The following is a 17,002-nucleotide window of genomic DNA, read 5'->3' as shown; positions in this document are numbered from 1 at the left end:
ATTTTTCTATAGGTAGTTTTGACATTAGGAACTGGAGTGACTGGTTTGTGACAAAAAGGCTTCAAGAACTCCAAACATGCTGTTAGGCTAAATGCTTAAAAATAAATAGTATTTTTATTTTTCTGCATTGATGGAGCTCTAAAAATTGTTAAAATGAAGAAAAGAAAATCCTTAACTTAAAAAAAAAAAATCTGCTTACATTTTTTGTGTGTAAAGTTCATTCCTAACTGAAATTCTAGAAGTCACTCACACTGGAAAAAATAACTGCAAGAAATATATAGAAATTTAGCTTGTAACCAACAAAAGTGTAGCTTAGTGGGGATTTATTTGGGGAGAATGTTTTACTCAATTCCTTATTTGAACTGATAGATTTTAAAACTTTACAATATTGATCGTTAACCTGCAATACATCAGGGCACATAAGTGACTTTAAACATTAAAACAGAAAATTAATTGGTTCTAACTTACTACATCTGTCAAATTTGCAGACGACACCAAGCTGAGCATTGCAGGTGACACACCTGAAGTATGGGACACATCCAGGGTCCTGAGCAAGCTTGAGATGTGGGTCCATGGGAACTCACAAGTTCAACAATGCCAAATGCAAGGTCCTGCACATTGGTTGGGGGCACCCCGGTACCAACTTGGGCTGAGGGGAAAGGGATTGACAACAGCTTAGTAGAGAGGGTTGGGATGGCTGTGGATGAAAAGCCGGACATGAGCTAGCAATGGGTGCTTGCAGCCCAAAAAGCCAACTGTAGCCTGGGCTGCATAAAAAGCAGCATGACCAGCATGTCAAGGGAGGTGATTCTGTTCCTCTACTAGGCTCTGATGAGATCCCACCTGGAGTGCTGCATGCAACTCTGGGATCCTCAAAAACCATTGACCTGTAGAAGTGGGTCACCAGGTGGGCCACAGAGGCCTGGAGCAGCTTTCCTAAGAAGACAGGCTGAGATAATTTGGGTTATGAGGCAAAAAAGATTCTGGGGAGATCTTCCTGTAACCTTTCATTAAAGAGGACTATGGAGAGATGATTGGCTGTGAAATTAGAGGAAACTGAGAAGTTATATCCACATCCCAACAGAAGTTAGGTATGGAAATTATAGGATAAAACTCAATTGTTGCTCCCTGTGTGGTGTGCAGTTAGCATGCTCAAAGCCTCTTTCATGATAATCCCCAATTCACATGATCTGGGACTATAGGCACCTGCTAAGGGGATGGAATGGAGGGTGGAGCAGAGTGGAGACACCACAGTCAGGTGCTGCTGAAACCCTTGCAGGGAGGGGAACTCGGTAATGCTTTGCAGCTGAGAAACTGCACAGTAACTCAGTCAGGGGAGATATCCTGCTGCTGAGCAACCAACTCTGGCAAAATCACATTCCTCAGATGAGCTTGGTTCATTACAGCCTAATTGTAGGATTAATCCACACCTGCATCCCAAAGTTATCCCGCTCCAGCATATGACCCCGCCCCACAAGGTGTGTGCTCTCTATTTTTTTTACTCTATCTTTAAAAGTAAAGTGAGAGAATTTTACGCCAATCAGTAACAAAGGTATGTATGACTAGAATACAAGGTCCACCTAAACATAACAAGATAGTATAAAAGTAAGTAGGGAATGGGGGAAAAGTTAGGGAAGACTCTATCATAACTGCTGAAATCAGTTGATGGGCTTAACCTGTGTTCTTCCCCATTGTCACAGACATGTTTTATGAAAAATCCTTTCCTTAGGATTTTTCTCCTGAGAATCTGAGAGTACTCAGGAACAAAATATAAACAATAATTATCTGCTGCTGTGGAATGCAACAGGTGAATCTTTGATTAGTCTCATGTGGTTGCTTCCAAGTAATGGCCAGTCAAAGCCCAGCTGTCCAGACTGTCAGCCAGTCACAGGATTTTGCTATCATTCCATTCTTTCTCCTTTGCATGCAAGCCTTCTGATGAAATACTTTCTTCTATTCTTTAGTATAGCTGTAATATAATATATATCATAAAATAAGCCTTCTGAATAATAATTAGCCTTCTGAAACATGGAGTCAGATCCTCATCTCTTCCTTCTTCCTGGGACCCCTGTGAACACCATCACACCTCATAGGGTCGCTTATTGGGTAAGAATTGTACTCTGTCCATGCTGAATGTTTTTACTGGGGATCTTACCTTTTCTGTGTATTGTTTGAACATGTTTTTGCAGTCCAATACTACCACTGACAATGCTTTAAACTTAACCTATCACAATTTTATATAAATGAGGAATGCTGTTCTGTGAACTCTTGATGTGAGTCTTTCACAGGCAGTTGCAGCAAAAGGCAACATATTCAGTGCAGTGGAAGACCCAGTGGGGATCACAAGGTGGGAAGATCTGCCAAAGGATCTCCCTCATGCTGTTGCTCTGTGCCCCTGAATGAGTCAGTCAAGCCATTCTCTGACCTTGCAGGGCTGCTCAGGGAAGGATTCCCATAATGGGACACCAACAGACAGGCTGGACACAAGAGTCTTGGCTTTCCTGAGGTGCTGACAGACAAATTAAACACTGAGGGCTAAGTAATCTCTCCACATTAAGGGTCGAGGAAATCTCCCTTTTTCACACAACAGGGGCTTATAAGAAGGATGGGGACAAACTTTTTAGCAGGTTATATAGAAATAGAAGGGATAATGTTTGTAAAGTAAAAGAGGGTAGATTCAGTTTAAATCAGAGGAATGAGCTGGAACAAGTCAGCCTGAGATGTGGTAGATGCCCTGTGTCTGGAAATATTGAAGGTCAGGTTGAATGGGACTCTGAAAAATCTGATGTAGTGAAAGATGTCCATGTTTATTGTTGGAGATTTGGACTAATTGACCTTTGAAGGTCAGTTCAAACTCAAACGATTCTACGATACTGTGATTACTGATATGATATGCTCCTTCATATGAAACCCTGATTCTAGGTGGAGATTCTAGGAGTCTCCACAGAAATATGTCATAACTTGAGTTAAATAATTTTAATAAAAATATCTTCTTTCATTTCTCAAGTGAATATATGGGTAAAACAGAAACTAGAATTCTATCCATGTACATCTCATAGGGAAGGTGGGAAGATGAAATTATCTATCTTTTGTGTAGTTTGAGCAAGTGCCATCTCTTTTTACATATGATTTCATTAAAAAATGAAATTTTATTAGTATGTAATTATAACTTAAAAAGGCAAATTAAGAATGTGCATTTTTGAGTTTTTGGTAGTAGAGGACAAAAGAGCAAATACTGAAGAATGAAAAATAAACATTAAGAATCTCAAACTAGAAACTTACTGTACAATGCTAGAAAAAACTGCCAAAGACACCACAAAGTTTATACAGCACATGGAGAACATGTATCTGATCTTACTTGCATTGATGAACAGGCAAAAAATTATTATAAATTATGTGCTTCAGAAATGTATAGTGCTGAGTCGGCTGAGTGAAATTTTATGGACTCTTTCTACAGACATTTTCCTTATCTCAAGGGGCCAGCTCCTTATTAGATAGGGAAGTCAGTGAAGAAGAAATTTGGGGAATTTCTGTGCCTTTGGAAAATGGTTTGAACTTGAACACAGGCTTGATTTTAACTTCTCAGAGGTTGCATTTAAAAATAAACCAGAAAATTTCTGTTGGTTATATCTAGTGTATTTTGCTGTCCATTTATATTTAATTATATGCTCTTCTACTATATAAATTCAGATCCACTGTACAAAGATATATGAAATGATTAGATGATCACAGTTTTAACCAAATATTTTCCATTTAAATTTTCTCTTTAAAAGAAGGACATTTCATTTATTATATGAAGATTTCTACTGTTTATTAACTTCTATACAGCTCAGAGATAATTAGCAGCACATATGAAATGTACCTGGGGTGCTTTGATGGTGTTTATTTCAATACAATAAGAAAAGCAGGAAAATTAATTTTGATAAAGTCCAAATTAAACACTAAAGAAGGAAAAAACTGTTTAGAACATTTTAAAATTTATGTGAACTCTTCTGTAGAATTACTGCTACTGTGTGAAAGAAAATTGACTAATTAACTTGTGTAAAACTAGCCCCTAATGGAAGTATCTGACTTTGAACTACTGCTGTTTAGAACACTCAGCTGGAAGGACAAACACAGGAGAGACATCAATAGAATTAATGATGGTGGCAAAGTGGATTCACAGAGATGAAACTATAATGTTCTCATATGGTCCATGAGGAGAAACAGTAGGAGAGACTGTAGATTTTTCTTAAAAGGAAGATGACAATAACCTATTTGATATGTTGAACATAAGTATAAAAATCCCATCTGAGACTTCACAGTGCCAATTTTCGTTGCTTCTAGCAGTGGTTGCAGATCTCTTATAAATATTCATAATAATTGTATCACACTAACCAACTGTTTTAATATATAAAATGCCAAATACATTAAATGTTTGTTTCTTTATGGCTTTTTTTATACTCAAAAAACAAACGGTGATAGATGCAATGCAGAGGGCTTTAAAAAGCCCTAGTGCATTTTTCTTAAAGAACTGAATTTTTTTAAACAACATAATGTTTTCTCTCATCTTTACTGCCTTTTAGTTCTGGATATGTGATCTAGAAATTATTTCTCCTCTCATGCAATAAATACAAATAGCTTCTCTAAGAATAAGCCAGAGGCCTGTCACCACTTACGCACAGTCAAGGCAGCCATGATACACAGGATAGCACAATTCCAGAGGGCTTTAAGCATTTACCACACATACAGAGTAACACCATACCACACCAGAAGACCTCAGGCATCCACCCATCCAGAGCAACACCATATCACATCAGATAGCTTCAGGCATATGCCCTTGTTCTTTAGCCCAAACTTTTACACCCCTCATGTTGCTGCATTGCACCTGAGTGCCCTCTGTTCCTTTGGTGCTGGTCAGTGCCCCTGGGCACTCCCTGGCTCACGGCTGTCAGTGCTGCCCACAGCTGTGCCCACTGGGGGTGAGGCTCAGCCACAGCCCCACTCCCAATCACCACTAACCTGTGCCTACAGAGGCTTTAGGGCTGTGAGATCTAGGCAGTATGACATAGCCGCATTTTGCTGATTATTGACAATTCTGCATAGAGGTGCTTTGTTTCTGTGCTATAAATTCAGTTGGACTTCTAGGGATGATGCATTATCAAAAAGCATTAGGGCTGAGATTGGCTTCTCAGGGAAGAGCTTACCAAGAAGAACTGAGCAGCAGACTTTCCACAAAGGTTTTTCAGGTAAGTCTGTGGGGCTTGGCACTGCTCTTCTGCAAAGAAGCAATTTGATCCCCAGCCTGACAGCTGGCTGATGGGCCTGATTCTGCACACACAAAGAAAAGCCTCATCTGGAAGGGATGAAACCCGGACCCCTGTCTGCCTGATTGCAATTTCTGTACAAGTTCTGCTGAATGAGAGCCACACATCTGCTTGACATGGGGAAAAAAATCACAGGAGAAAGAGATGTTCCCTTCTCTATACTCCTTTCCACATTGCCTCAGAAGGAACATGTTAGCTTCAGCAAAGACTGCTTTCTGTGTTAGAATACAGTCTCCTGCTTTGCTACAGAACATGACAGTCCTTGGGCAGAACATATTTGCTGGGGTTTTTATCTTCAACTACAACAGTGTGACCTATGGTGTTACTGACTATTAATGTATATTCATAATTTTACTTTGTCACCCATATATCCTCTTGGTGCACAGTTTGTTGTTGAAATATCTCAAATTCACCATAAAGCTTCGAATATAAAAGCTATGGCTCCATTATATGGATGTGAGAAAAAAATCAAAAGAGTATAACATGAACATCCACAGAACCATCTGCAGGGTAAGATTTTAGATACCAATCTTTTCTATTATATTAATTTTTGTATCCTCTTATGGTGAATCATACTATTAGATAAATATTATTAAATGTACGTCCATATAAGAAAGCAAAATTCTGGTGACTGGGGAAAAATTTTCTGAAGGGAATTGACAGGAATGCATCTGTTATCATTAATCAGGGTTCTCCAGGCAAATTACTTGTAGAAGTTAAAATCATTACTCCTTTTTGCTTAGCTTCACTCTCTTAAAAGCACAAGCTGCTTCCACTGCACTGTAGGAACACTATTTAGAAATCAACAGCATTTCCTGTTGTTCTTTCTGAAGGTACTAGGGCACCCACTGGCAATTTTTCCAACACAAAATTCCACATACAAGTGTCAGTACAGCTTCTCAGAGAAATTTCAAACATTTTCTTCGAACGGCCAATGGTGAAACCCAGAATGATAACACTGATTGTTTTCTCTTTCTTTAAAGCTGTGTGCGTTTGTTTGCCAGCACAGCTCTGCTGTTCAGGCAATATGTATAATTTGTTTAGACCTCGTCTTAAGTGTAGTGCTGGCAAATGGAAACAGACCTTACAATGACATTGCTTCCTCTTCATCTTTCAGCTTCAGTTTTTGTGTCTACATAACTCAATTTCTTTGCTAGCTGTAAGCACACAGCCTTACAAGAATCAGTGGTTTGCCAGGATGATGGGAGAAAGGCATATTGACAAAATAGACTTGGATACATTATGCAGACCATATAAGTTGAAAGATACTTGCTAGTAGCATAGTAAGGAGCTGTTAGGCAAAAAAAATAAAAAAGTAATGAATGAGCATTTTTGCACTCTACAAGAAGTGGAAAGCATTTTTAATTTGCCAGCCCTTACACAGGAAGTGTATGGCAGATCACAAATGGGAAAGTGTGTAGCAACCCATGTAGAGCTGCATTTTCTTGAGCATCAAATGCACTTCTGTAGGTAATCATCACTGACCTGTAGATTCTGTCATTTTTATGCGATTCAATGGTTTCTCCCTGGAAAGTAAAGACAGCTAGTATGCCAAAGACTTGACAATTTTCATATTTCAATTTTTCCACTACCATGTTTTCAAAACTGTGCTCCTTTCCAGGCTTGTAAACTCAAGAATTCCTCATCCTCAGAATTTGCACTGGATTAATTTAACATATCTTTTCAGTATGTTTACTTTGGTTGTTTTTGAGCTTTTTTTCAGTTTAACACTAATGATTCAGGAGGAAACAGGGGATCTTAAGGAGAGATAATACTTGTTGCCATGGTCTAAACAACTTGCTATGGATAAATAGATAGCGAGGTACTCAGTCCACCCTTGGGACCTAGAGGAAAGCTTTACATCCACAGGTGATTTCTTGTTTGTGTACTCTCTTTATCAGCTTTCACTGCCCAGTTGTGTGCCAGAGGCTCTATTGGAGCCATTCTAAATCACTGGGTGAACCCTACTCAAGCCATTCCATACCCTGAGGTGGTTAGCATCTGGCAGCAGTATGATTAGCATGAAACAACAGCTCTTTTTTCCCTACCACTTGCCTTTTGGGCATTGCTCATATTTTCCCTGTCTTCAGGTAAAGATAAGGAAAACAGATACCTACAGCCATAAATTGTTAAAGACAATCAGATTAAAAGCAATGAGAAAATACTATCAGCTTCAAAACAAGAACACTGACTTCTCGCTTATGAAATCCATTTAAGAAAAAGAGAAGCTGTGATGAGAACAGAAAAATCTATTGAAAAGTGTATCTGTGGGCAGATGTTTAAAAATATTTTTAGGAAGCAGGTTATGGTATTGTCAAAATAATGTAGTTAAGTAATTTTATTGAATAAAAATCTGCTGAACTCTGAAATTGGTTCACACATCAGTAATTGTATGATTTATGCTCAAACTGTTTTAATTTATTCCTTTTCTTAAAACACTACCCTCTGTCTTCTAAGTAGGTGGAGTTATTTATTATAAAATTGACAAACCAGTACATTAATTAAAAAATTTCCTATGGTATGGACATAACAAAATGCTATAATATATTTTCTTTAGAACTTTTACAATTACTATATTTATTCTTAGAAGCAGCTGCAAATCAGGAGAAATTCAAAAGCAGACTTCTTGCAATAATTGCTAAATCAATAGTATGTAGTAGAATTTTTTAATATCAGTACTTTTTGAGAGAAGAAGATCTGTTCATGTTCAAGAATTGTGTTTGTCACCTGTTAAAATTATATGTCCAAATTATACCCATATTTCTCAAACTGAGTCAAAGCTGCAGTGTTGTCTTTTTGTGCTTTGGAAGCCAACAAGGTGAATATCATATCTTTGATCTTCTTCAGAGCCCAAATGAAATGGGGGATTTATGTTTTCACTATTCATGGCAACTTTGGAAAATACAATCCTTTTCCTAACCTTTTAATATCAGTGAAATGTGTGTGCTGCATTGACTACTAGAAGCAATCCACAATGAGGCCTTCAGCCTCCTGTGGGAATTACGGGGTTTAGATCCCACAATAGTAGATCCTCATGAAATTTAATGTCTGGTGAAGTTATTCACAAGGACAGGACGGATGTGACCTGGCACTGATCTGATGGGAAACTGCAGAAACACAGCATTGGACCATATTACCTAAAAAGCTTTTGAAAATGCTCCTGCTATAATCAATAGTACATAGAAGAAGCAGCTGCTCAGAACCATGCACAATAATTTTATCCATTTTTTGCTATTTTTTTCTTCAAAATTTTTTGCTAGGAACAGCTGAATATTTTAAATACAATTGTTCCTTTCTTTTTCCTCTGAGAAAAACTGATAGACCACCAACTGTTTTAAGATTGCAAATGTGTACTTTTGAGAATATAATTTTAAAATATTTCTTTATTTTATTTCATAAACTTCATTTTTAATAGAAGTTTCCTCCTTTATGAACTTTTAAAACAGTTTAGATGATATAGCTGCCTATTATGATCTTTCACTGAGAGTCAAAGTATGGCCACTGAAAAATGCTTATATATATACAGGTGCTTATTTTTGACTACAGGGATTGTCTTTCTGTCTTCATCAACTGTGTGGTGTCACATTTTAAAATTCACTTTGAGCTAAAAGTTGCCTTCTTTGTCACTGACTATCAGGAACACTCAGTACTGGATAATTCATATTCTTTTTTTCTATGCATACAGCATTGAATTTGCCTCTCATAGAACACGGGATTTCCTAAAGTAGTGCAGTCCACCTGGAAATACTTACCATATTTGTGTATTATTAACTACTCTACCATTTTCTGTGGTTATCTGCATACACAGGAGAAAGAGACCCCAGAAACTACAGGCCTGCCAGACTATCTTCAGTGCTTGTAAAATCATGGAAAATATTATTCTGAGAAGTATCTGAAAGCACCTGGAGTGTCTCAGTCATAGGCAACAGCCAGCACCAGCTTCCTGCCGGTCAAACCTTATTTCCTTCTGTCAAAGGAAATCCACTTGGTTTATCTGGGAAACTGAGTGAATGCAATCTTTTCAGCAATGTTTTCAATACTGCCTCTCACAGGACCCTCCTGGACCCAGTACTAATAACCAGGTTGCAAGATGGGTGGGCAACTGGCTCACAGTCAGGCACAAAGGGTTATAATGAATGGCGTGACACCAGTCTGGTGACCTGTCACTAGTGGGGTTCCACAGGGCTCCATCCCCGGTCCTCTGCTCTTCAGCATCTTTATAAATGACTTGGAAAAAGAGCATGAAGGAATACAATATAAGTTTGTTGGTGACACTAAACTGGGAGGAGCTTTAAACTCCCTCAAGGACAGAGGCCTTACAGAGGGACCTTGACAATTGAGAGGGCCAGGAAGTCACCCACCAGAGTTTAGCAAGGACAAGGGCCAGATTCTGCAGCTTGCTTAACATTTTCAGGGGCAATTTAGAGAGTTAAAACAAATTGATCTAATATTTTTTTTCCCAAACTCTCAGTTGAAATGAATGTCATCACACTACAGTTTCATCATCAAAGTTTTAAACTTGTATTCATTTTAAACCTGTTCAAGTGTAGATAAGTAATTTGATTCTGGTTAAAATAGTGGCAACAGATGCTCTTAATTCAAGCAATGTATTTTTAAAGGCTGCAGCACAGCTGTGAGTATCATCTTTGTGGGAAATGACACTGGACCACAATTAGTTATACATTCTTTTTACTATAAAAGTACCCTTCAGTTATCTTACTTGATATAGTACTAAACATGATCTCAGTAAAGAAGTAATAAAAAAATCCATATTACCCAAGAGAATTGCCCTTGTGTTATCGATTAAAGTAAATAAAACCTACAATATTGTGTCCCTCTTGTCTCTTAAAGTAATGAATGCATTTCAAGTTTGCTTGTCTGAAGGTTTTATACTTTGGAACACTGAATTAGTTTAACATGTATTAAATTACTTACAGTGAATCCTCCAATTACATTAAGACACAATCCTTCATTCAGACAGTTGACGCTGAGCAGCCTGCAGTAGTCAATTACTTCCTCACAGTTCTTCCCAGTGAATCCTGGCATGCAGCTGCAAATACACCAGTGTATTTTAGAAAACTTGCATTTTAAAAGTTAATTGTATTTAATTATGTTCCATAATTCTATTAAATTATGTTCTTGCAGTAACAAAACAAATCTCTTATGTTATTTAAAATAAACAGAATATGTTTTCAAGAAATTAAAAATTCCTTGGATGATTCTGAATAATTTTGCTTTTTCATAAATAATTTCTTTAATTGATTAAAATATTTTCAAACAAACATTTCATATAATCTTCCAGGGAAAAAAATCTATAATGAGGTAATATTTAATAAACAGCTGTTGACAAGGTAACAAGATTTTGGAAAACTATTAGAGAAAATAGGTCAATTTAAGTATCAGGGAGATGTTTTAATATTAAAAAAAATATGATAAGTGGAGTATAAACACCAGTCACTTCTAATGGATAAAGAATAGTATAAATAGTAAATAATGACATGCTTAATTATGTAAATAACAATCTAGAGACAATAACGCAAAGTTGTTTACATGTTTGCTTAATTGTAGTTCAGTGTTTTCTTTAAAGAAGAAAAAAATAGCATTTATTTTTTGTGACTGTTAGTTCCATGTGATGCCAGTGGAGTGATGGATAACTCATGTATGTAAAAGGAACTGCAGAAATTTCTTCTCCTTCATGTCAACTATTACTATTCGTAGGAGAAAATCCTTTCCTGATGTAGCCCTCCCATGTTAAAAAAAATTTCTAATACACAAATAAAAGAGAGGAGATTCAAATGGATAGTAAAGAAGTCTTATTTAAAATCAATAATGGAACAATGTAGAAAAATATTTGAATACTTATATCTTGATAGATAATCCTTGTAAACACTCTCACTATCTTCTTACAGACCCAGCATGCTCCCCTGTCTAAAGGCCATTTCTGATATCATGGAAAGAAAAGACTTAAGAAGAAAAAGGAAATGGCCAGTTAGCTGAAAATTTGTGTTTGTGAAAGAATCCAAAAGTAATAGATGGGAATTTCTTTAGCTCTTTCTAAGAAGCAGGTTTTTTTCAAATTGTTCAGTCCAGAAGCTGGAAATTATGAAGATTATACAGAATTGCTTCTGGTTTTCCTATGTTCTTGCTCCTAATAAATATGACATCCAGATGTGTTGCTTATGTTTTCTCATAGATAAAACCTATTCAATCCCTGGTTTCAAAATTCATGCAGCTTCTTGCAGTTACACAGTACACTAAAGTTAGGGATATATTTTCCACAGCAACTTCTTGGGCAGCAATATTCAATAGAAAGCAGCTGGGTTAACCAGACTTCCTAAATCAGTTCAAGATGTCTATCTGTGGGTATGGCTCTGAGTCTGAGGAATGCACAGACACACTTAGCATGTCCAGAGGCTTAAGTAATCTATTAACCTTAGTGAAGCTTTAAACTGGTTGGATTTAATCAGAAATCCCTGGAAACAAACCACAATTCATGCACAGGACCATATGGACAGAGGTAAATGAACATGGAAAAACCTTCTGTAAATGGATATATGCTTTGAGGCTGGTATAGACACAACCACATAAGAACACTCTCAGAAAGTTGCAATGAACCACATAATCCTCACCTTCCTCTTAAAAAAGATGCTACATGTGATCATATTTCTGCCATTTCAAGTACTCCACGTCAAAATTCTTGCAAAATCTATTCTTAAAAAAGTTCTAGTTCATGTATTATAGTTAAAAGTTTTTCATTATTAAAGTTTACATATGAAAGGGATGTAAATAATAATAAAAATATCTTTTATATTTTTATAATTTTTAAATCTAAAACCAAGTCAAAGCAACTCAATTACAATGTTTGTTTTACTGATTTTTTTTACTCATGACCAGAAGTAAAAGAGTTCCTAGATTTTTTGCTTCAATCTATGATTATTTCATTAACTAGATAATCTAGAAAGACAATTTTAGAAGTGGCTTCTTCTAATTTTTATATTTGCTCATTTTTTCTGGTTTTGGGGTTTTTTTGGTTGTTTTGCAATAAACATACTAATGTAAGGAAAGGGAAATGTAAGCTAACAGGAAAAAAAGTTGACAATAAAGTTCCACAGACAGCACCAACAGAACATATTTTCTCAGAACACTCTTTCACATTTTTTGTGACTTTTTATTATCATAAAGTACATGGATAATAGAAGAAGATAGAAAGCAAACAATCATAGTTTATTTTGATGCATTTGCTCATTCACTGCCTATTTTAATTCATCTTAAATTTTGACATTTAGGAAAAAATGTGACTGTTAGATTCTTAGCACAAAGTTGTGTGTGATATCAAGACTGAAAGGATGGAATTAGAATACAAAATAGTCATACATCAGAACTGAAGTGGGGAAAATTAAATTGTTCCTGTTTTGTTATATGTTTAGAATGGAAAACAACTGCTTTTCCAAATAAGGAAGGAGAAGTTGAGAAGAAGCTGGAATTGTGTAGGATATAAGAACATAGTTTGGGCATAAGGAGAACAACATAGCATAGGTGGAAGCAAAATAGAACGTAATGAAGTAAAATGTTCAATTCAGCTATTATTTTAACTTGTATGTGCATCTGACCTAAACACCATTACATTTATTTATGATGTTAAAATGCTATAGAAGTGGATCATGTTGCAGTATGACATGTAGTATTACACCAAATGTAGTATGAAACACATGCAGTTTATTGTGGAGTGACTAGACAGAGATATAACATGCAGTATTTGACAATGATTACCAAGAATGAATCAAATCTTCTCTTAAAATGTTGATGAGCAGCTACAAATCCCTCAAATTAAAGCAGTGTAATTAATGCTAGATTTCCTTTGGGTGAAAAGAATTAGAACATGAATCACAGGCAGAAAGTGTCCAAGCCTGTGAGTTTAGAAAACTGAAACTGTCCAACCACTGTTTACTCTGTTAGTCAAGTAGCTAATGCAGACTATGATTTTAAAAAGAAAATTTTGAATTCTTAAAACAGTGAAGCCTGCTGACTGCTGGACTTCTCTATCTGTCAACACCTCCTTTGCATTTCAGCACTCTGGCAAGATTGTAGCTCTCACAAACAAAAGTACTGAATGTGGTCTCCTTGTATAAAATATGCAATTCATACTACTTAAAAATGCTTTCTCTCACCTAAATGCCTCCTTTTAAGTAGAGAGGCATAAATGCTTCTATTAACTATTTCAGGCTAAGTGCTGGAAAACTAATTTTAATTTCACCAAAAAAAAAGAGAACAATATTTTTTATTTATTAAAAATAATCATAAAAATTATTGTAATCAATAATTGAAGTCTTTGGGGACTGAATAGCAAAACTAAGGCAGAACACTGGAGATTTTCAACAAGCAATTGGACAGGGTACTAGGTAATCTCATCTAAATTCCCTTTCTCATGAAAGTTTGGACCAGAAGATACTTGTGGTATCTTGGCTGTTCTATGAGCCTCTGACAGCATTGTATATTTATTGTGTTCTAATACTCTGTTATTTTATTGTAGCCCTCTACCTTTGGACAAAGAAAACTGCAAACTTGTGTAAGATGTGTCAAGTCATCTGTTCTGGATATTTCTCTGTGGAAGATAGGAGTCACTTTCTGGAGCTCTCATCCTTCATCAAGAATGTCTGGTGGGCAAATTGATTGCCAGGGTTGATTATGTGGATTGAACACTATTACAGTGTTGTTTTCTAGGTTGTCAGTTCCCCTTTCAGAACATTCTTAGTGTTAATGAGCTTATAACCCACCCCAATCTAAAGTGGGTTCTTAATTGCCCATTTTTACATTCTGTGATATTGATCTAAATAATGATTTCCATGCTTATTCTCACATAATATTATCAAAGGAAGCATAGTTCAACCACAACATTTTCCCATAGATGTTTTTATTAAACAATTCCTATGGTACAATGATGTTCTTGGTACAGACCATTTCTACAAATACTTTGTGGAATTATAAAATATTCAATATGAATAATAGGGCCACGATAATATTTTATGACTTCTTTTTTGGTTTGATTTCTGTTAATAAAGGTATTATAGATCTGGATATTAATTTTTCATGTTATGTGTATTTTTAAATGTAAACTTCAACACATTTCATACTAATATACACATATTGTAAGAAAACTAGCCATATAATAATAATAATAATAATAATAATAATAATAATAATAATAATTATTATTATTATTATTATTATTATTATTATTATTATTATTATTATTATTACAATAAGCTTATGTCCCAGTTTAAAGAATTGGAAAATTAATGATCACTGTTGTTCAGTGCTTTACATATCTATATGGGAAGATCTAACTGTATATGAGCTTGCATATGTGTGTTTGTATGTATATCTGTATTTAGGAGTGAATAAGAATGAAATTGTTTGGATTTAGTTTTTTGGGAAAAGTGTAAACAGTTCTACTTATATTTTTATTTTAAGTCCTCTAAATTGAAACTCTGCTGATGCACTGTAACTCTGTGTTCTATACTTTTATATTTTTTTGAAGTTTCTAAGTTCATTCATAATATGTTGTCAGGTTTTTTTGTATCACAGCTTTCAATTTTCTGCTTTTATGAATATCCTGAAATTTGAAAAATGTTTACTTCAGTAATGCTTATCAGAATTTACTCAGGCAGCAAGAGAAAAGCCAAACAAAGGGGAACAGGATAAACTGTACTCCTTACTGACATAGAAAAAGTTATAAAAATCTATTTAAAAATGAATTAAATTATACATTGGGTCACTTCTGGTATTTTCAAATGGATAATTTTTAGTGTGATCTTTCTGAATTTAACAGTTTTTCATATGCTGCTTGAAGGATCAATTTAAAGTCTACTAATGCATGTCTGTGAACTATAAATTAAATACGTTCCCTTATCTTTTCAGAAACGGCATAAACTTCATGTACCCTGAAAGGGAGTGGCACATGTAGTACAACTGCCTCAATTGTCATCAGTGTTTTAAAATTTATATATTTTTAATAGTATTAACAATGAAAAAAATTATAGCCCTTAAATGTTTTAAATCTTTTTGTATCACTCCCAGAGTTTACAAGAAGCCTAACAGAATAAAGCACAAAAGATAACTATATATATTTTCAAAACGTAAGTGTCCTCTATATGAATGATGATGTCTTTTTTTTCTGCAATCTGTGTGATATCACCAAGTGAACCCACAAAGTACCAAAATAAATTAATTTCCAATCTTACCGGCAGTTATAGTTTTGCTGTTGAGCTATGCAAGTCGCATTATTTAGGCAGGGCAATAATTCACATGGATTCAGTATTCTCTCACAGAACTTGCCAGTAAATATTGGCATACAGATACATGCCACATCCTGTAGAAGAAAGGGAAATTAGAAATAATTATTTGTTGTACCAAAGGCAGTACAAAATTTAGTGTTTATGGCATTTAAATGCATTACTAGAGAGACCTAAGACAACTAAGACAACTTTTCATTGTACAAAGCAGTCTACAAAGACACAAGAGTTCTAGTCTCAGATAGGTTACAAAATTAATTTAGGACAACAAGAACAGGGCTTCCAGCACAGATTATACCATACTTGAGTTTGCTAGATGGAAATATGCCAGCTCTAAAATTAGTTTCTCATAACTGAATCAAGAAGGAGTTTTATAATTAATTTGGGGTTTTTCCCTCATTTCTGATCTTTTTTTAATGTAATGTTTGCATTGATTAAACACTAACAGTACACAAAGTACATTGATAACCAAACCATCACTAACTAGAGGAGGAAAGAAAATTATGGGTATCCATTTTCTCCTTCCATATAAAGCACAGTCTGTGCTTTGCTTTAACAGTTAAAGACATATGTCAGTTACTGGAATCTCTAATTTGAACAGCAAGAAAGGTAAGTTGTTTTACAAAACAAAATATTTCTCAGGGCTGACAGCCCCACCCATATTTTCCTATGCTCTTCTTAGGCCTTTTGAAGTCTGAAAGTAAAGGGGTTTGTTCCCCTAATGAAATTGGAAGTGCTTAGGTGCCTCTTTAGAACTGGTCTTAAAGGTATAATCAGGAAACTTCAACTCCCACTGAGACATTTCCATACATGTGAAACAAACTACTACAACTGATTTCCTATTGCACAAAATAGTTTATGCTAGTATATCTAGTAGACAAAATATTTAGACAGGCTGCATAACTTAGAAATCTATCCATTTATTCAGTAATTTAGATGTCTCTTTTTCTCTCTGTATGAATATGTATCACTGCTATATGATAACTAAGCTTTTGAATTCTTCTTTTGATTCTGTTTTGATTCTGTACAGTCCCTGCTATTTGCAATAGACATGCTAGTGAAAGGACATCAACAGTTTATTTTGACATACTACCAGGTATGACTTTAGCATTAAAACTCTGTGAGTTTTGCATGAATTTATTCTATTTTATGAAAAGGGAAAGAAAAAAAGGAATTTAAAAATTTATGCTCTATGTAAAGCAAGAACAAGAAAATAAAATAAAGGTCACATGATGCTTCATGTTTGTGTCAGATTATTTTATTAGGGAGAGGGGAAAAAAAAACAAACCAAAACATAGGTAGTTCCTTAAGTGATCACCATGCAACTGATGTGAAATGGGGAATTTCGGTTTTTTGTCATAAAAATACTATAAACAGGACACATTGAGAAAATGGTATGTTTCT

At 35.3% G+C, this 17,002-nt stretch overlaps 1 protein-coding gene across 1 annotated transcript in view; it reads right to left on the bottom strand.

The window, feature by feature from the left end:
- Positions 1-17,002, bottom strand: part of EYS (eyes shut homolog) — a 704,807-nt gene that overhangs the window by 642,735 nt on the left and 45,070 nt on the right. Inside the window, exons 4-5 of the mRNA XM_058801756.1 lie at positions 15,548-15,675; positions 10,242-10,356 (exon numbers count right to left, since the gene is read on the bottom strand). Of these exons, the coding sequence (XP_058657739.1) occupies positions 10,242-10,356; positions 15,548-15,675 (243 nt within the window). The remainder of the gene's footprint in view (positions 1-10,241; positions 10,357-15,547; positions 15,676-17,002) is intronic.

This window comes from Ammospiza caudacuta, chromosome 3 (genome assembly GCF_027887145.1).
Source record: "Ammospiza caudacuta isolate bAmmCau1 chromosome 3, bAmmCau1.pri, whole genome shotgun sequence".
Lineage (NCBI taxonomy): Eukaryota > Metazoa > Chordata > Aves > Passeriformes > Passerellidae > Ammospiza > Ammospiza caudacuta.
The sequence above is the reverse complement of the archived record's forward strand: the minus strand, read 5'-3'. Positions and strand labels throughout refer to the sequence as shown.